Source organism: Micromesistius poutassou (genome assembly GCF_964030765.1).
Source record: "Micromesistius poutassou genome assembly, chromosome: 15".
NCBI lineage: Eukaryota > Metazoa > Chordata > Actinopteri > Gadiformes > Gadidae > Micromesistius > Micromesistius poutassou.
This window is the reverse complement of record NC_140285.1, coordinates 7330614-7351936: the sequence shown is the minus strand read 5'-3', so window position 1 is coordinate 7351936 and position 21323 is coordinate 7330614. Positions and strand designations below refer to the sequence as shown.

At 43.3% G+C, this 21323-nt stretch overlaps 3 protein-coding genes across 3 annotated transcripts; 1 reads left to right on the top strand and 2 right to left on the bottom strand.

The window, feature by feature from the left end:
- Positions 1-557: 557 nt before the first annotated feature.
- Positions 558-3222, top strand: amigo1 (adhesion molecule with Ig-like domain 1; the record flags this gene model as incomplete). Its single annotated transcript, XM_084479911.1, has 2 exons — positions 558-972; positions 1583-3222. The coding sequence occupies exon 2, from the start codon at positions 1687-1689 to the stop codon at positions 3220-3222; it is 1536 nt and encodes a 511-aa protein (XP_084336037.1). The 5' UTR covers positions 558-972; positions 1583-1686.
- Positions 3223-10482: 7260 nt separating this feature from the next.
- Positions 10483-17003, bottom strand: atxn7l2b (ataxin 7-like 2b; the record flags this gene model as incomplete). Its single annotated transcript, XM_084479950.1, has 10 exons — positions 10483-11367; positions 11703-12457; positions 13149-13270; positions 13463-13697; positions 14268-14494; positions 15016-15098; positions 15325-15581; positions 15866-16175; positions 16304-16372; positions 16838-17003. The coding sequence occupies 9 exons, from the start codon at positions 17001-17003 to the stop codon at positions 11719-11721; spliced, it is 2208 nt and encodes a 735-aa protein (XP_084336076.1). The 3' UTR covers positions 10483-11367; positions 11703-11718.
- Positions 17004-17054: 51 nt separating this feature from the next.
- sypl2b (synaptophysin-like 2b) lies at positions 17055-19781 on the bottom strand. The gene is made up of 6 exons (XM_084480112.1): positions 19643-19781; positions 19473-19550; positions 18837-18955; positions 18532-18727; positions 18043-18231; positions 17055-17766 (listed from the first exon to the last, which is right to left on the bottom strand). The coding sequence occupies exons 1-6, from the start codon at positions 19658-19660 to the stop codon at positions 17644-17646; spliced, it is 723 nt and encodes a 240-aa protein (XP_084336238.1). The 5' UTR covers positions 19661-19781; the 3' UTR covers positions 17055-17643.
- Positions 19782-21323: the final 1542 nt, after the last annotated feature.

The following is a 21323-nucleotide window of genomic DNA, read 5'->3' as shown; positions in this document are numbered from 1 at the left end:
GCTGATTAAGCTAAGGTCTGCTCTACTGAGCCCATTTTGTGTATTGTATATTGAGTGTAATACACAAACATGTTACATGCTATATACCAAACAAGAAAATGTATATAGTGAATAATAGCGATTACAATCATCTAGATGTAGAAATGCACTTGTTACATAACCCACATTATACATTTGCCTACTTATGTTATATAGTAACATAAGAAATGAATACAGTTTATTATTAATACTCTTAATATTTAAATAGGTTGCCACAATAAGTCATACTACTCGCCAAAAATAAAGTGTTGCATCGTGCAAATGATTGATCATCAACAATTAACAATTATTTAATCTAATTATTTTCAATATTTAGAAGATGTCACACAGTGACATCCCAGTCCACCTCACGCACAGCACATTGCACAAGATTAGCCCCCCATATCTCACACGTCCATGCCCCAGCGCCGTCACCGTGCATCTTGATCTGGACGTCTCACGTCAACAGCCCAGTGTGGCACATTGCAGCAGGAGCGCTGCACGGAAACGGTGGCACGTTCAGCATCTGACACTGGGAATCTCGCTCGGCAGCAGAAGAGCATGCTTGAGCTTATGCATCTCCATGGCCGAGGAGGAGAGGCTACTGTATGCGTGCTGTTGATTATCTGCAGAAAACGTAACGTGGAGGCCGCCTTGATCTGGGGTATGTGATAGCGACGCGCAGTCTAAACAGGCCCACATTAAGGGAGTTTGTCATTGGTATTTTACGTATTTACGTATTTTTTTTGGCGTACTTCACCACCTGGTGTTGGATGCCGCGGCGTGAAGCAGGATTATTTGGCGAGGAGGATATCGGGTGCTCTCCCATCTCGCCGTCTGCCCTTACATGCTCACTGTCTCTTCCAGAGGACCGTCCCCGGGAAACAAGACGGTAAACAGTCCAAGCGGCTCTTCAATTTTTTTTTATCGCGGATTTCTCTATCCCAGTTGAAGGTGGGTATAGAGAGGCACTGTTGATGTAGCTTACTCTTTTCCCATCACTCATGTGTTTTCAGGAAGTGATCGTTTGGTTTTGAGAATGGTGCAATGCAGGACAACAGCCCCATGGTAATGGTTAACGGGAATCGTTGCATGAGTAAACACACCGTGCAGCTCTGCTTTGTTTATTAAGTAAGTCATTCGCGCTCTTTTATTTATTAAAGTGTGCTGACATTTATTTTCTTTGCCTGCATTTAGTTTCCGTAAGATCGTGCATTGTAACGTGTGTTGTGTATTTATAATATAGGTTGAAAGAAAGTATGGATGGAAATGGTGTGTTAACGTGTGTGGCATGCATGTGTCTGTATTTTTCAGGCATGGTTAATGTAAAAGAAGGAGAGCTGGCCTCTGTGTGAGTGCGGGGAAACGAGAGAATATAGAATATAAATTGTAGGGTTTGTAAACAGGTATGCATGTGTCCAAGATGCTTGCGTGTGTGTGTGTGTGTGTGTGTGTGTGTGTAATGTATGTGTGTGTCTACAAAGTATGTAATGTAACCATGACAATACACATCATACTCAACATCCACGTTTATTCCTCACACACATTTCCTCTTTTCTCGCAGCCCTCAATTAGCCATGCCTGGAAAGCCTCCAGCAGCTGCTCCGCACTGGGAGCGGAGGGCCCAGTAAGAGGGGGACTTCTCCTGGAACCAGACCAACTCTCACCATGTTGCAGACTCTCCACCAGAGCGCCGGTGTCGGTTGTGGTATGTCGGAGACCATGGCCTGTCTGCGCTGGTCCTTCCTCCTGGGCCTCTCCACGGCCCTGCTGTGGATCCCCGGGGCGGTCGGCTCGGCTCTGAACTGCCACAAGACATGCATCTGCGCCTCCAACATCGTGAGTTGCTCCAAGATGAACCTGACAGGCGTGCCCACCGAGCTGCCGCCCTACACGGTGGTGCTGGACCTCAGCTACAACGACATCGCCCGGCTCCACGCCGACTGGACCCACGACAAACTGGACAAGCTGCACAACCTCCTGCTCAGCCACAACGGCCTCCACTTCCTGTCCTCGGAGGCCTTCCTGAACGTCAAGCAGCTGCGCTACCTGGACCTGTCGTCCAACAAGCTGCGGCTGCTGGACGAGTACATCTTCGAGCCGCTGGCCCACCTGGAGGTCCTGCTGCTCTACAACAACCACATCTCTCAGATCGACCGCCTGGCCTTCACCGGGGTGAACAGCCTGCAGAAGCTCTACCTGAGCCAGAACCTGGTGTCCCGCTTCCCCCTGGAGCTGGTGGCTGTCAAGTCGCGCCTTGAGAAGCTGATCCTGCTGGACGTGTCGTCCAACCGAATCAAGGTCCTGCCCACCACCGAGCTCCAGGCGCTGCCGGCGTGGATTAAAAATGGCCTTTACTTCCACAACAACCCTCTGGTGTGCAGTTGCGACCTGTACAGTCTCCTGGCCCACTGGTACATCCGGAAGCTCAACTCCGCGCGGGACTTCAGGGACGACTACAGATGCTTCTTGCCGGCACCGGCACCACCGAAAACCCAAGTGGGCGTTTTCGAACTGAGCAGCGACTACATGAACTGCAGCACTTTCAAGCAGACGGACGAAGAGGCGTTCCTGGAGCAGACGCTGACCCTCAGCTGCGACACCAAGCACAAGGACATGTTCAAGACCTGGCTCATGCCCGGGAACGTGGTGGTCTCGGCGGGCAGCAACCAAACAGCCAAGGTGCTGCCGGACGGGAAACTCCAGATCAGTCCGGTGAGGTCGGAGGACTCGGGGAACTACACGTGTTTCGCCATGAGCGAGGCCCACAACGAGACGCTCTACGTAGTGCTGAAGGTTCACAACTTCACCATGAACGCCGGTGGGGACTCCCTGAACACGGCCTACACCACGCTGGTGGGCTGCCTGGCCAGCGCCGTGCTGGTGCTCATCTACCTGTACCTGACGCCCTGCCGCTGCTTCTGCTGCCCCAACAGGGGCAAGAAGGGGGGCGACGACAGCATCCACTCCTCCATGATCAGCGTCACTCCCACTCACGACGACCCCGCGCTGAAGGCGGAGCTGGACAGACACGTGGCCTTCATAGACTCCAAGGACCTCCAGGGGCAGAACGGCAAGCTCAACCCCAACGGAGACGAGGAGGACCCGGGCGAGGAGGCCGGAATGCTGGGGAAGGGACGGAGGAAGAAGTCTGTCGCCGAGTCGATCAGCTCCGTCTTCTCGGACACCCCCATGGTGGTCTAGGAGAGGAGACGGACACCGCGGGCGGGGTGTCGGTATCTGCTGTGTTGCGAAGCAGAGATGTAAGCCATGTGTGCGGTCGGTGGGACAGACGGCACGCAGGAGGGGGGTACTACGGTGGTCGAACTCGGGAAACGCCTTGCTCGGCGACAGGGACAACAAACAGGACCTATCCAGCGTTTGAATCTGTAGCACTTAATTATTCATACTGTGAAAGCCTGGTAATGTAAGCGGGCTGTGGAACATTTGAATGGGTGTAAACCATACAATAGGGGATTCTGATAGATGTTAGCACTCAGGAAGTAATACAATCTGTTGCTAAAGTGGTGGACGTTTTGATGAGATGGAAGCATAACAGAGATTTGTGAGATTGGACAACAGGAAATCTTAGCACATACAAGAGAGAGCATTAGCATAGAGGCTGACTCATAACCGTCATTATGAGGACAGTTGGTATCATAGAGCATCGGTATATATTAACCTCCTCTCCTCTACCAACACAGGCGCTCCAATATCAGTGTTCACCCGGTGGTGAACATTCGTCATTATTTATTTATTATTTAGTCATCGTCACTTATTTAGTCATCAGCCGTAGAACAGCAGCATGCCAAAAGTTATTTAAAACCCCCTTGACATGGATGATGGGGCAGAGTGTGGATATCCCTCATAATATCTCCATTTGTTATGCAGTGTTTCCCCTACATGCATCCAGCAGTGGTGCAGCACTGCCCCCGCTGGATTACTAGTGCCACTGCAATCATATGGAGGTAGATTTGTGTCTTTATTATGCAATCAAACAGAATAGGTTTGAGAGCAAAACTTTCCACACTGCAATCAAAAAATAGATTTGAGAGCAAAACTATCGACACTGCAATCAAAAAATGTTTTATTGCAAGTAAAATAAATGTGATTAAAAATGTATTAATGGGAATCCAAAAGTTTTGTTTGCGAATCCAAAAGTTTTGTTTGCGAATCCAAAAGTTTTGCTTGCGAATCCAAAAGTTTTGCTTGCTGTTTAGCTGAATCTCGTGGGCGGGACCTACGCCGAAAGATGTAAGACACGTCTCTATTGGCCAGTCTCGATCGGAGTGACAGCTTGGCAACATCCACAGTTAGTAACGAGAGAGGGAGTTTTGAAGTCCATGATGAGACCGAGCGGGACTCGGGAGCGGAGTTGCCAAGCTGTCACTCCGATTCGCAAACAAAACTTTTGGATTCCCATTAATACATTTTTAATCACATTTATTTTACTTGCAATAAAACATTTTTTGATTGCAGTGTCGATAGTTTTGCTCTCAAATCTATTTTTTGATTGCAGTGTGGAAAGTTTGATTGCATAATAAAGACACAAATCTACCTCCATACAATCATACATGCATATAAATATATATATATATATATATATATATATATATATATATATATACATTAAAATGTTGCTTGTATCACAATGCTATTAGTTTAATTTTAAAACATATATCATAGTTGCCCCCTATTGCACTGAGAAATTATGTGGAAAAATACTGACAGCCACAGCTATAGTTCTGCTATAGAATAGGAAACCCATGAGGATACTGTAGGTGGCATTAGCTCATGAATGGCTTTAGACTAAATGTAAAAACTATGAGGAGAAAATGTAAGCCACGAGTGAGTTGATAATAGGCCGTAGCCAATATATGTGATGCTTCAGAAGAGAAGACCAAGCCAAGTCCAAAACCAAGAAGGACACAAATTGCAGACTGAAAACTGTATCTGTGCTAACATAAATGGCAAATAAAATTGCCTCGTGTGCATAGTGCATTCACACTCTATTTCTTGTTCAGTTATATTGTTTAGAATTGTATGAGACAATTTCTGTTGGAAATGCATTAGAACCCTACTGGTATCTGTGCTTTTACGAAAGCTTTGCCTGCACACATCAGCACTGTGCAGATCAGCACTGTGCACGTCTACATCAGTACAGTGCACACGCACATCAGTACCGTGCACACGCACATCAGCGTAGTGCACCTCACACACACCTCAGCACCTCTGCTGGACAGGAATCCTAGGGGAAACACTGATATGTATCCAGTTTGTCATGGACATAGTAGTAGCACAGCCACTTTGATGAAGTAGAATAGGTTAAACGTAATATTTATTGAGGTTATAGGTCCTATGAAGCGTACGACAGCACTCCTAATGCTTGTTGTTCTTGTATTCATGTAGTCTGTCACTTAATATATTGATTAGAAGCGAGTTATATTTGCCTCTTATTTCTCCTCAGATACGATATATGTATTTAATAGCTTCCAATGGTAGGCAGATAGATGGATGAGATTTTTGTATTGATCAAAATGTTTTAGTATTTAGTTATGGTACAACTCCTGGAAACTAAAAGTAAAATGTTAAGCCTTACACAGAAAAAAAAGTGACATTTAGAACTTTGAGATGGAAAGATGTTTTTCGGAAATCTAGGCCTGTTATCAATATTTTTGAACATATTAATAACCCTTGATCCAGTCTTTACAGAGTAAGGTTCTGTGTTCCTATACATCGTAGGATGGGGCTTCTGTCTGTGGTAGAGTCCCAGGGAGGTTCCTCCTCGTACAACAGAGTCACTCTCCTCTTAGACAGCTCCTGTTGCTTTCTTTGATCATGCTATGAAGAAGTTTAAAATACCTAACAAATGAGTAAGGCTCCTGCCATTATTGTGTATTGTGTATGTATTCCCTACATGCACTTTACTTCAAATCCTGATTTGTCATAATGTCTGGTATTTAGAAAGGACATGCTTGCCGGTCATAGGTCAAATTTGATGTCCATTTGTTTTTACACATTTTTCATTGGAAACCTATACCTAGTCTCTGGCTGGGCACCTTGACTAAAAAGTGCGGTGTCATTTCATGATTATTGTGTTATGGTACAGGACTACCTGTGTGACTAAGAGCTAATTGCATTGTTTCATATTCACGTTGTCTGAGAGTCAGTCTTGCTGTCATGAGTCACTGCACAAAGCAACGGCCTCCACCCAACGTGTGTGTGTGTGTGTGTGTGTGCGCATGTCTGCTTTTTGTATCTGTGTTATTACATGCCTATCTGCAAATTCAACAGCACCAATTTAGCCAGACAATGAATGCGATGGCCTTTTAGTATCCTGTAATTTGTTATGAGTGAAATGCCTGGGGCTCACAAACAACATTGCCTTTTTCTTTTTATCACATCTGGACTGTGTAACTAACAATCCGTTGTGCTGGTAATCTTCGATTCAAATCAAATCATTCCAAGATAAATGTACTAACGCTGGGAAGACCACATGCTCACCCACTCCTGTTGTCTTCACAATCTCCTACTTTTAAACAGATTGTTCTGCGGCTGGACGTATGACTGCTTGGTGTAAAAATGAAACATCCTTTGGCATTTACTGTGTGTGTGTTTGTGTGTGAGTGTTCCTGTGTGAGACCAAAGAAAGACACACTTATCAGAAAGGGGTCACATGAGTCATAATGTCACACACACACACACCACACAAACACACACTCGTGTGCAAGAGTTATGAGGGGCTAAGCTTAATAAAAAATAAGCCTGAGGAAAGTTTAATTCACCAGAAATGTGTACCTGGACGTCTAATAACAAAGAATATTTACCAGTCGAAGAACTTTGAACTACGCTTCAAAAAACAATATATGCATGAACCTAAGATTGACCCAGTTTAATACTCCTGAGCAGTCATGGTATGCTGTCAAAACTGTGGAATAAGGAGCATGATGTTTAAAGGAGTTTTCTAATAGAGGTTTGGGTTTGTGAATGTAGGTTACCTGCAGTAACATTAGATTTGACTTAGAGCTTGTAAAATGGGGGACCTGTTCACGTCTTTTCAAGACAAAATCGGCCTTGAGTAATGGGTGGTTAAAGTTGTTACTTTTACAGTCGGTTCCGCAATGAGGAGCTTCACTTGTGTGTGTTGAGTGTCACTAGTGTTGTTCAGACGAATCCTAATGTGTTCTGTATAATTCCCCTCAAGCAACAATTTGTTTCTGTGGCCTGTTGATATGTGTTGATCCTCACTTTTCCGTGTTCAATGGTTATGTTTGGACAATGTAGCCGAGTATTGTAGTATCATCAAAATCTGTCCTTTTGCTTTCTGTCTGAAGACGGGGCACGGTCAGCTGTTTCTATGGTAACCTTGTCTCTTTGGTATCAGTGTGTTTTTCTCTATGTAGGCAATCTGATTTTGTTTGTATTAGGGTTCTGCAATTAGCTACATAAGAATATCTATGAAGAAAGGTAGGACTTTCTTCAATTATCATTGGTAGTAAATAATAATACAAGTATATTGTAGAATGATAAATGACCTAGCGCACGATTGGTTTTAGATTTTTTTTTTATGACCGATAATCTCTTCTACACCGGTGCTTTGATAATTTACAAACAATACCAGGGCTTTGAGAAAATAAAGTACAGTAAATCTTGTCAGACTTTTATATTCCTAACCATGAAGAAAATACCCATGACCTGGCGTGATGTGTCAATGTGATTACGCAATCATTACTAGACATGGACACGGTTAAACACACTGTCACACAGGCTTCAGTGTGTAGGCCCTCAAAACACAAACAGCCTCCTCCTTCCACCTAAAGTTGACTGAGAAATAGGAAATATAATTCCTCTCAATTCCAAGTAGCAATGATAAAAATATGTTCAGTAAAATCAGAAGAACCCTATATTGCAACATTTTCAGAGTTGGTTGGGTTTGGATTTGGTTGGTTTAGGTCTTAGCTGAATGGCTTTTGCATGGTATGCTCAAGAGCTCCTCAGATGGTGGGAGGTGTGTAACCGAATAGATGATACTAGAATATACTATATTTAATTGAATAAAGGATTTGTGTTTTACAGGTTGTGTCGCTTCCTCTGTTGGGTTGCATTGTGTTGTCCCTGTTTTTTGTGCTAGACTACATCCCAGCCCCTCCCTGCTGACTAAAGGCAGCACTGCAGTCCATAAAGGAGGCTCTGTTCCAAGTACAGGCTCCATTCGTACCTCTGACAGGAGGACGAGATGTTAAGGACCTTCCTTAAGACCTGACAGTCACAAGAACATACATCATGACAATGAGATATCAGGCAAATGGTTTGTATGCACTACAATGCATGACGTGTTAAGAATGTCTACACCTATCAATAGATCACCTTTCAATAGATTTGTTGTGAAGTATTAAAGGCTTTAATAATGTCCATGATGTAGGCCTCTGTACCCCCAAAACCTGTTATTTTCTATATTACACATGATTTTCCTATATATATATATTATATTTCACATTTTCTGCGATAACCCCAAAAATATGTGTACTAAAAAGGATATACACATTTATGATAGCTCGCTTGAAATACGAAAAAAGGTTCACACTATTATCTGACGTTGGATAACATGTTATTTGGCGCTATCTAGTGGCAACAACACGTAATGCAATACGTCAACAATAAAATGGATCGTATTACTTAGAATGGGCTATAATATGCTCTCAAATCACCATGACACTACATTGATATTGTCTTTAGAAATACAATTACGTTATAGAACCGACTGACAGGGCATTATCTCACTTTAGGAGCAACCAAACAATAGTATGACCAGGCATGAAAACTGGTTTGGGGTGAAAAAGGTGAGAATGATGCGTGAGCCAAGGAAAACACAGACCCACTAGGGGGTTCCAGGGTTATACTCCGGGGAGTTAAAAATAAAAATAAAAATTATTTAAAAAAAAAAATTGTATAATAAAAAATATATATAACAAAAAAAATTCTATAAAAAAAAATTCTATAAAAATTAAAAATTATAAATAAAAAATAATAATAATGAAAAATAAATTAATTAGAAAAATTTGACATGCGCACGCATCTTTTTTTTGGACCTGCGCACGTCAAAAAAAAAGATGCGCGAGCACGTCCAAAAAAAAAGATGTGCACGCAGGTCCAAAAAAAAGATGCGCGCAGGTCCAAAAAAAAAAGATGCACGCGCAGGTCCAAAAAAAAAGATGGTCAAATTTTAATTTATTTATTTATTTTTATATAATTTTTAAAATATATATATATATATATATATATATATATATATTTTTTTTTTATTATTATATATATATATTGAATTATTATTATTTTTTTAACTCCCCAGAGTTGATTTTGGCGTCCTCCTTGGTCTGTTGTTGTTCTGGGATGCACTAGCTTTATTTGCACTCAGTGGCCCATCCTTGTCGGAGGCCTTCTGTACCTGTGAGGTAGAATGGAGGGGGTCCGATTTTTCTGTCTCTCATTCACTCCCGTCTCTCACTCAAACATACGCGCACACAACAGCTCCAAGTTGTCTCTATACTATATTTCTGCTCCTTTCTCCTGTCATAAGAACATTACTGTATGTAACCGTGGCTATCTGTTGCGTGGCTTTCCCACTAAGATAGCTTTCTTTATAAAACATAAGTATTCGTTTTTAGTGTTTCTCATGTCACAGAAACCAACAGCTCCAAGTTGTCTCTATACTATATTTCTGCTCCTTTCTCCTGTCATAAGAACATTACTGTATGTAACCGTGGCTATCTGTTGCGTGGCTTTCCCACTAAGATAGCTTTCTTTATAAAACATAAGTATTCGTTTTTAGTGTTTCTCATGTCACAGAAACCACAGTGAATCCTGTGTTTCTGTGCCCCGCTGTGGTGTCGACAGCACAGAGCTCCGGTACCGTTACAGGACAGCGGTGGTTTCTTTCAGCTTGTATTGTATTCCAATTTTAGCGAAAACAAACATAACATTAGCTTGAAATAAAAAAAACTGTTTAAGGATGCTTATTTTTACGTGAATTTTGGGATGACTCGTCTGCCAATGACTTCAAGTTGGTTGTGTTTTAACCGGTGATTGTTGCGCCAAACTGTTTACAAGGGGACACTTGGCTTGCGACGCAGCAAGCGCCTGCTAGTTGACCTGCCAGGCGGGACGATCAGTACTTCCCCACATAAAGACCTTAGTTCTGATTGGATCGCTTCCCAAATCGTCCCGCTTACATTTTCGTCTCGTTTTTATTCGTTGGCGAAAGTGTCAAAAGATTTGGTCGTAGTTTTCTAAATTGATTTTTATTTAGTTATCGTCTCGTTTTCATCAGACTGTAGACCCCAGACCAAGTCATCCCCCATCACTGCATGAAATATGCAGATAGTAAAAAAAACTGGAAAATACACATTTCAGAATGTTTTTAATAGAATGATGACAAGATATCCTAACAAGAAATTCAGATAAAGCAAGTTAAGTGAACAGATTTCTCTTTTACCACCAGATAGCAATGTTTAGCAAAAAACAAATGTAAGCCTACATTTGTTTAAATCCCTGATAATTAATGGTAGCCTAACATTCACCGCACATTCACAGCCATTACAACACTATAGTAGAGTAACACTGTAAAATAAACGTGTAGTAACACTGTCAAATGATTGTGTACAAAGTACTGAGCACCTTATTCTTAGGGATTTTCATTAATGAATAAATGTTTGTCGATATTTAGTTTCCATAGTGAGATTTAACTTTAGCAGCTTAACACGTAGATTGAGGTATTTTATGTCCATACACAAGCATCCAGCTATAACCCATGTCACCACGTATACCAAATAGTGTGAATCATTGCAATAATAAACACTGAAGTGGCAGTCTCGAAGATTTTGGTTTCTTTCTCTTTAGCGACACCTTTGGCGATAAGCAGTATTTTTTCCCAGAGATCTCCCAGAGATACCAACATTGGGGCCACAGACACCCAGTTCGTAACATTCATAATTCTGCAAATACAAGGGCTTCCATCAGTGGGCTATAGGCTCAATCAATAATGTGTTACCTCATTCGACAATAGATAGACTTCAGAGACATTTATTTACATGAACATCTTCGAGATTACCACTTTAGTATGTTTATTCAGACCGAGATATCGCGGGTCTTGTGAGGTCTTGTGTTGACAATATCAGCACATGCACTCATGTCACAATAAAAAGTGTAAAACATATATATGTACACCCTTTGTACAAACAAAAATATATTACACATACAAAACCATACACACACACAGGCTGTCCTAGGCTCTTCTTCCAAGTGTTTTTTTTTTTTTTCCCATGGTGAATTTTCTTTCATCTCGTTTCTTGTCTGCCATTACAACAAGAAAACCAAACAGCATTCGTCAGTATCACAATTTTTAAGAATCCCAGAACATTGCAATATACAAGTTGAGAGTTGTCAGTTGAGAAATACTGGGGCCGTGTACCACGCCAATACATTTGCGGTTGAATCGCCAATGTCCAAAACCTAACTTTAGGAAGCACCAGTCTTACAGCCTCCATCTCAATTCAATTCAAGTTGCTTTTGATAAAAGTATCTCCTAAAATGACTTAATATCTAGAATCCACACTTAGCCTACATATTAATGTGCTCCACAACTAGCCTATAGTATAGCCTGAGTCTATACTTCTCTGTGGACTTACCCTCCAGCGGTCTAGGCTAATCTCCAGGGCCGGCGCCCACTCGGGTCCCCTTCCTCCAGGAGAACAGGCCTGAGGGCGACTGACTGGACGGGTGACGGGACTGGGCGGAGCTCCTGGGCTGGGGCCGGGGGCCGCTGGCCAACCCCTCAGAGCCGCTCATCTTGCGCTTCTGCGTGGGGCCCCTGAGGTCCGACCCACCGGGCCTCTGCTGCTCACCGTCAGGTCCGCTGCCGGCCCCGCCACCGCGGCGCAGGTTTGAGTGAGGCGGTGAAGCGAAGGCGGCGGCCCGACTGCAGCCATTGCTTGGCGACGGGGCGCCCGGGTCCGATGGCTTTGATCCTGCGGTGGAGTGGTGTCTGTTGGCTGGTCCGTGAGGGGACGTCATCTGGGGGTGGAGGGGCGTTGCGGGAGGATGCCGCCACTGGTCTTTCTTCTCGTGGAGAGGGAACGTCCTGATCTGTGTGGAGGCCTCTACCCTGATGCCACTTTGAGTCACCACGGGAACCGGCTCTCTCCCTTTGGATGGTGCCCTGCCCGATCGCCCCATGGGGAATCGGGTGGGGTAGGGTCCTGCAGCATGGGGTGACCTGCTGCCTGGGAGGTTCGGCCTGTTTCCCCTGGGTCTGGAGGGTCCTGAGGAGGGGGAGCCGGAGCTGGACGGGCCACAGGAAGAGGTTCTGGATTTGATGGCAGAACCCTGGGCGGTGGTGGCGGGGTGGCGGGACTGGAGCCCAGCTGGAACCTGAGGTATTCTCCTATGGAAATGGGAATGTTGACATGTGACGCTAGGACTTGTCAACACACTACAATTTGAATGCCATTGAAGCTTGAAACTCAATCCCATTCCATGTTTTTATCAGCCTTATATGACTACAGTATGTATGTATTCAATAATGGGTATTCTAATGGATGATATTTCCACAGGAAGTGTGTGTGTGTATGATGGCTGGTTCATGCAGCCTCACCTGACCCGAGTCAGACTGATTGGACTCTGGGGCTGGGTGAGGCTACACACCTGAGAAATCAATGTGTACAGGCCATCACCACAAACACTGGAGGAGATCTGCTGCATGGCAACATGGCGCACCAGCTCATGTATCATTGTCAAGCACCCTCAACAATAAACAAGTTTTACACCCTGTGTCCTTGTTTGGAGGAACCCAGTAAAAGTCACCTAGGTGGAGTCTGGCAGCCAATTTGGTGGCATGTAGCATGGACCTTGTTACAATCCACAAACCGTATTTGAAGTTTAGCATACACTAGTTATTAGGTCAGACAAAATAACATAATGTGATAATAATAATCAGTCCTTGGCCCGCTTTAAGCACAGAGAACAAGTGCTGTATTGTGTTCACTTATCAAACATTAAACTCCCCAACCCCACAACAACAACACACTGCTACCCTTGAACAAGGACTGCTGTGTTCCCCATGAAGACAGACTCACTTCCACAGATGGGCGTTGACGTGCTGCTCCACCATGTCGCTGAGGGCAAACCGCAGGTGATGCAAGCGCCGGTCAAAAGTGAAGATGCTACAACCCAAAGTATGGCTTCCAAAAGTGCATATCTAAAAACAGAAAATACATAGATCAGCTGGTCAGCAGTCAAGCAGGGCAGTATATTCATATCATATTAAAAATGGGAAAGGGACACCGGAGCTGAGGTTAGATTGATTTGATTAGACTAATATTACTTTTCAAGCTGATGTAAATCAATTTCTACAAACTGCTACTGGGAGTCAGCAGGTTTCAGCACTCACTCCGAGAGGCTTGGGGTGCCAGGGAGTGGCGGGAATATCGCCATTCTCCTCCTCCTCCTGAACGTCCGCCTTCTCCTCTATCTCTCCCCCTTCCTCCACCTCCTCCTCCTCCTCCTCCTCTTCGCTCTCCCCACTGGACGGCAGGCTCTGGTTAAAGGGGTAGGGGTGCTGGATCTCCACCTCCACCGCACCGTCACCCTCCTCCTCGGGAGCCCTGCGGGATGGCTCCCTGGACCTGCGGAGCAAGCCAGAGCAACACATGAGCACATGAACGCCTTACAGGAAAGGTCAAAGGTCGGACCGGAGGAGAGGAGGGGCTTATTGGTAATACACCCCATTACAAACAGACTCCCCTGTGGTGTGTATTAAAGGGGACATATTATACCACCAGGTGTGAGTGTGATTAGCCGTTACATGCGGTTTGAAAATCTGCCTCTTCTGACATCACAAGTGGCGTGTCCTCTTCTGTGTACCCTGGCTAGATCAGTCTACCAGCATACCCAGTGGATTGTAGCAAACGTTGCTCATTTATCCGTCATATATCTAGGTGGACACGCCCACTTGTGATGTCAGAAGAGGTAGATTTTCAAAAACGGCTTCTAACGGCTAACCACACTCACACCTGGTGGTATAATATGTCACCTTTAAAAAGAAAACATAACCAGCCATGCAGAATGTACACATCCACTTGTCAATAGATTAAACGTTGAGAAATCCACTCCTAATCTGTTTACACGTATAACCATAATGTGCTGATTTTCCCTGCCCAGTATCTCAGAACATCATATTCATGAGTATGCGATACCAGAGGATGGGGCAGTTGGTGCCGAGGGTGCGTTTCATGTGCTTGGGCGTGGCCGAGTCCTGAGGCGTCTGGAGATATGGCGTCAGTAGGGTGGGGGTCGGCGAGTCCTCGCTGGCTGAGAATTTGTCCGCGTCGCTGCCTGAAGAGCTGGTCCTCTGCTCCATCACCAGCTGGTCGAATGGCCTGCTCCGGCCCTCCACCTTCCTCCGCTGGTGGATGGAGTGGATCTACCATGGAGGAAATCATGGATGGTAAGCAAATGGCGGAAGTGAAAATTTTGTTGAATTCATTCCCCTTCCTCTTTATCCACATTTAGCTTTTTGGATCCTAGTATCTGCAAAAAGGCATAGTTATCACGCTGGGAACTTGGGCATACCGAGATACTATCACACAAAAAAATCACGTTCAAAGAATGTTTCCGAGCTGGGATTTTCCCTGCCACAACACCACTCTATAATGGGTTGCATTGCGAAAGAAAGCAAGACATTTCCTCCACTGTTTAAGTAAGATGTAAGATGATAGCTTGCGATTGGCTTATAGTGAGGATGCTATGAAAGTGTATTACAGATGCTATAAAAGTATCTTACAGCACATTGACAATATAAGAGATGATATTAAATTTAGGGTACTGCAGATGATATTAAAGTGAATTATAGTGTACCGAATATCTTAAAGTACTACAGTATATTAAATCGTATTACAGCACTACATTAAAGTAATTTACGCTACTACAGATGAGGTGTATTACATTGCACATAAGCTGTCGGGTGCAGAGCGTCTTCCTAGCTGGATCCAGCACCCCGCAGTGTTTGTCTGGATCGCATTCCTTCTCTGGGGAGTGAAAACAAACACAGTAACCAAACAAAGTAAGTAAGTCAGCAAACAGCATTGACCAAAAAAAGACATGCTGTACTAGCTGAGATGAATCACCGGACATCCATCAACTAGAAAGATGAATCCAAACAAAATGCTTCATTGTTACCATATTGTTACCATAGCGTTCTCGCCAAGGACATACACAATCAAAAAAAGATCCACCCACTGCCACAATACGTACTGTATACTTTCTTGTGAGTTCGACTGTAGGTCCTCGGGCCCTCAGGCAGAGGACTCTGAGTGGATCCTGAGGGCCCTGCGTCCGTCTTGGGTCTCTCGGAGGTTGTGGTGGAGGAGTGTGATGACGAGGAAGAGGAGACGGGCGCCGCCGGGGTCAAGGGTGTGTGGTCCCGGGGAGGAGCCCTGGGATTAGAGGGGGAGGGGCATGGCGATGAGGGCGGGGCTTCCTGAGGACCTGAAGTCTTGACTGACGGTGAACTGAGAGGAAATGACCACGACATGTGTGAAGAAATACAGATGATACATATATGGATACATAGTACATCACTGTTGCCGGCTGGATGTTTAAAGATGAAAGGGTTACCAAAGTGCTTTTCTGTACATAATAAAATGTACAACGGTTTTTACATGATGTATTGCAGCTTCTTACCACCGGCAAACAGTGCATAACCGATCATTTTAACAAAACAAGTAATAGTAATTGTTGCCACACATAATGGTGCTCCAACATTACTGTGGTCCAGCACAGGTCTGTGTAGTACCTGGCCACTTCCATCAGGACTTTGGTGGTTCTGTGCTGGGGTGTGGTTGCTGGTTTGGAGAAGCCGCCAGCCTCCTGAGTTTCCACCTCTTTGTGTGTCGCTCTCGGGGATGGTTTTGCAGATAGGCGCCCGGGCCGGGGGCATTGCTGGTCGGCTAAGCCAGACAATGGGTTGCACATTTTGATGAGGGCACCATGGCGCCTCTCACAGTGAGCTTCGAACGCCTGGGGTTTGACTAACTGCCCACAGTGGCTGCACACCACCAGGTAGAAGTTGTCAAGGGCTGGGCAGTAGCCATAGATTTTCATATCTGTAGAAAGAGAAATAAAAATATATTTAACTAAATACGTTTCAGAAAAGAACAGAACAGTGAGGTTGTAGTTGGTTTGGTTCATTTGGGTTAAGTTGGTGGTTTGAAATTCACCCCATCACCCGCACCTTCTTTGGAGAGGGTCATCGTGTCGCTGCCTCTGCTCTCATCAACTGAGTCTTCCTCTTTAGATCCACCTGAATGCAAGGGAAATACGTCTGGTGTGAGATGGAAACCCGTAGACATCATCTAAGGTCATATGTTTTAGATTCGAGGCCATATCTATTCTTTATACGTTCAAAAATCAGATGCAGAAGCGTTGTTTTGATTTTACTGTACATGTAGCCTACTTATGTAGTGTGTACACATGTAGCTTGACAGCAAGTAAAATGTACTGTATATTATCATAATTAAATTAATGTTACGATGCCTTTTGAAGTTCAATTGTCACGTGAAACTAAGTTTGATCAAGGTTATAATAACAGCTGAGGACTAACCGGCTAGCAGATTCACAATACTTGTGAACACAAAACATATCCTGCACTAGGACCCGGTGGGTCTTTTGTTTGGGTTGTGTTTACTGGGTATCGCAGACATTAATCACAGTACAACGACAACATAATGCGATTATGAACAGCGTTTGGAGTGTTGTATTCACTCACCTTTATCTGATAAAATATCCCATTTATCTATCCAACAACTCCAGTTTAAACCAACATGGTCGATATTAGGATTGAGCCGATCCAAAGTAGCCATTGCTGCCTTTGCGCGTTCACGAGTTGACGCCATCTGTCCACGCGATACCTTTACGTCATTAGACCATAGCATGAAACTCGTGTTCGCATTGGATTATTGTCTGTTAATGCAGATATTTCCATATCTCGTTGACATATTTATTTAAATTACCATGTAAAAAATAATACTGCACTGAAATTATACATATCATTATATATATTTGATACAATTTAGTTAACAAAAGCAGCTTTTCCTTTTAATTATGAAAACCATGATGCATATACACAAAGGGAATTTTCCAAAAAATCGGTTTCCAAAAAGCCACAAACAACTTTCAAGCAATAAACATTCTCTGTCTTCATAACTAAAATATGGATAATCAAGGTTGATGAATCAAGAAATTAGTTTGTTAGACACTTAACACTTAAAATTGTTGGCGCAACAAAATCTTCCGATAATATGTAGAAAAACAACGCAAATCTTTGAATAAACTAACTTAACAAATGTTTATATGCAAGTTAAAACCCTTTGCTTACTCATTAAGCAAATTACTAACTCAAGAGAAATGGCTACATTCATATGTAGCAATGTAAAAAAAACAATCACTGGTGGAGTCAATTCAAAACTACCGACCACATAATTGTAGAACACTTGATACAATAGAAAAAATGAAAAGCAGTCCGTAGCAGAAGAGTGACACATATACAACGGTTGAGATGAGGAGGTTCTGTGGTTAAGTGGGCGGGCCTCTCCCCTCCGCATCTTCTGGCTGATTGGTTGACTTGTGGAAAGGTGTTTCCTTATAAATGAACCAACAGTTGCCTCCCCACAGAATGAGGTTGAGGAAGCCAAAAATCTGCCAAATAGAAATAAGAAGATACGTGACAGGAAGAGGGGGGGGGGGGGGGAGAAAGAGATGACAAATGAATGAGAGTATGCAAGTGTTTGGCATATGACTTTCTGCATAGACATACACTGCATTTACATTTGACATTGAATTGTTTAGCAGTCAGTTTTATGTAAAGTGAGATACAAATGAGGTAGAGAAAAATCGAAGCATACAATCAAACTACACGCTACAGGGATCATATCGTCAGGGTTGAATTTAAGACGACATGATGACGTAACTCACCACCGAGGCGTTGAGCCGGCCCATGTGGGGCACACTGCCCGCAGTGCACTTTCCCAGAGACCTGCAGACACCAATAAGTGCTACTATGTTTGTGGGGCTGGTGGCAAACTTGACATCAGTCAGACCTTTCCCCCAAGCCGAAGACGAAACCAACCACAGGAAGGCCAGGGCTCCAGTCACAAACAGATCCTTGCAGAGAAACAGAAAAGTCACAGCACAGATACAGCAATATAATTAATTTAATATGATGACTCTTGTGGTTAGCAGACTTACAGAGCGGGGGAGAGAGAGAGAGTAAAGGTTAAACCAATTTTCAACGTGGGTTCATGCTTAAGCAGATCTCGCAGTAGTTTTAAAATGGGGAACTGAGACATTTTTCTGGGTTTCATTTACACAGCGCTATAGCACAATATGCAGACCGCTCGCCATTTAATGTTCCTGAAAGAACGACATTAAAAACAACATCAAAGCCGGAAAATGGACACATACCAGAACAGGACCTTGGCTGGTCTTCCTATACAGGTGTTGGAAGCCCAGGTAGAGGACCAATGAGGCTATGCTGTAGAGGAAGGACAGCACCCCGATGGAGACGAAGAACTCAGCCGACGAAGAGTGGTTGCCAATAAGGAATGTCTCAGTGGTGCCACTCTTACAGTCAGGGACTACGTAAGAATGCTGCATCAATCTAAGAAACAAGAACATTGCCATCAAGTCATGAACATATGCCAAACAAATATCAATCAACCAGGAGAGTTAGGAGAGACAATGAGAATGATGGGAATGATAGCACAAACCTAAATGGGTAATTAAAATTGGCAGTTATTTCCTGGCTGTCGTTTCCTGGGCATTGCACGTTGATACTTGTGGTACCAGAATATCCTCCAGTTGTTGCAAATGAAAATATGGAAAATATCTGCCAAATCAAAGAGAGCGTCAGCAGGAGGCGACCCAAACAAACATCCCTCCAGTTAGTATTCAGTGGACAAGACTATTGTGGGGTTAAGATCACTTTCACCAATTTGTAAAGGAAATTGAGTGATACCATTACATGACACCATGTTAGTGTTATTTTTCGTAGTTGTAGAAACAGGATGTAGGAATAAACACATATGGTATGTAGGAATCTAACGTTAAACTTACCAACATAGGAAAATCCAGCCCTAAAAATACTGGTTTTGCTACGCTTTTTGCCTATCAGCTGTCTCTAGCAATCTCCAACGGGTGTGGACACTTCAAACATTATACAAATGAAAGCGTTAACAACTACAGTATATCATATCCATCCATTTAAAACTAACGGTATACCTGCTGGTAAACACTTGCATCCCAGCGCTGATCTGGGTGTGTTACAAGTCACAAGACGAACAAGATAATCCATTTAAATTCTGACTTGACTTGACCGACCTACATTAAATGTGAAGAAAACATACCAATTCCAGCACTCGGATGAATGCCAGGGGCTCCTTCAATGGCCCCAAGTCAAGAGAGAATCTCGACGTCAGAATTGTCTGATGATGATGAAAGATACACATTTACAAAAATAGACATGCAATACACAGTATGTTGCAAAAAGTTATGTCGATGTTATAAATAATATTACCTGGGCTACATATTCCATCGCTCTTTATGATATCGATATCCTCTGATGTTGAATCTAGCCTTCCGCTTATATCTACTTTTAAAGTCCGCAAGTCTTGTCAAACTTTCTTTTTCAAGTGTTTGCAACAACTGGCCAGTTGGCACATGCTTGTTTAATTCTGACATGTGACCGCTGACGCTCTTAAAGTGATCTTACATGGGGCGAGTAAAGTTTTTGTGGGACTGCACTTTGGATGTGTTATGACTGCACATAATGCATGGCCTCGTGAATGCACATCCTTTCATCAACTCGTATTTGATTTACTTTAAACATGCATTTAACATGCAGACCATCGTCAGCGTGGTTATTTTTACTCAGTTCGGGAGTTGTTTATTTTTGGGGTAATTGGTATTTGGATGGAACCACCCTTTCCTTCTAAATTTATATAATATGATGTGATCTATTAAATAATTTATATAATCATACACATGATCACATCATATAAATTGAACTACTTTAAACAGTTTGGCGCGATAACTGCAACCACCACGGGAGGTCGCCTTTTGCTGATCAGGGAGTGCGTCAATTTTTAAAGCAATGTCAATTGAATAATTACTCAGACAACATCCTTCTCGTCATCTTAGAGGCTATATTTTACAAGGGATAAGAGCGTCTTTGTTCGCTTCTTAATAGTTGACGGGGCTGCCACGAGGGAGGTGATTCTATGGCTCTGGAGGCTCTGAGTTTTGATTACAATAATCCCCACCAGACTTGTCTTGCCGGGTGGGGTCGCTCAATAGGCTATATAAATGTTAAGATAAGAATAAGATAAGATAAGATAAAACAAAAGTATCCGGTAGTGAACGACAGAAATTAGAAAGAAAAAAAAAGAATATTTCTAAATTGATGCAGTATTTACATTATTAGACAGTAGGCCGACACAAGACCTAACTTGAGGAACACTGAACGTTGAATATCTTATCTCGTCTTATACTGGCATTAGAAGAACCATTAGGCTACATGACCGTTCATTTACACAACATGAATCCTTTCAAACCTTTGCCACAACATCTCTCCTTTGTTTGTCTCGATGACATGGTGTGCTTTCTTGTGCTGTGGGCAACCTAACCAGTCAGACCGGCAGTTCCAAAACAAGACCTCACGACAATGTGAAACATCTCCTGTCCTGGCTAGTGACAAGACGATTTTCAATCAACCTCAACGGCATGATGTGAATATGTGGGCTTGTCCTTTCCCCCATTCCCCATAATAGTTATGGGGAATGGTCTAGTCTAGTGAAAGAATGGAATAGTCTAGTGAGAAAAAATATATAGCCTATATAGGCCAAGTATGCCAAAATGCTCAAAACACCACCAACACGAAATAATCGGATACTTTCTGAAACTAACTAACTTTTCCTCTTTTCCTTCGTCACACGATTAGCAGTCATGGGTTCTTCTGGCTCCGAGATGCGAACTCAATCACATGCGCAAATTGAATTAGGGTATGAGGTTGGAGCCCCCCCTCTACACATTTTAATGATTTATTTGGTGGAAATACCGACTACCGTCGGTTTAGTGTATAGATAGGAATGTCCCTCACTACAATTTTTTTTATTTGGAGATATAGATTTGACAACAGTATGAATAACAAATATCCGACATATTATATCATGTTTTGTCTTTACATTAAATATTAGTAA

Coding starts and splice junctions, on each gene's coding strand:
- sypl2b (XM_084480112.1), bottom strand. Junction 18,232..18,531: donor CCAGCCAAGGTCCTGTTCTG/GTATGTGTCCAT, acceptor TTTCTCTGCAAG/GATCTGTTTGTGACTGGAGC. Junction 17,767..18,042: donor GCCGGCTCAACGCCTCGGTG/GTGAGTTACGTC, acceptor TCTATTTGGCAG/ATTTTTGGCTTCCTCAACCT.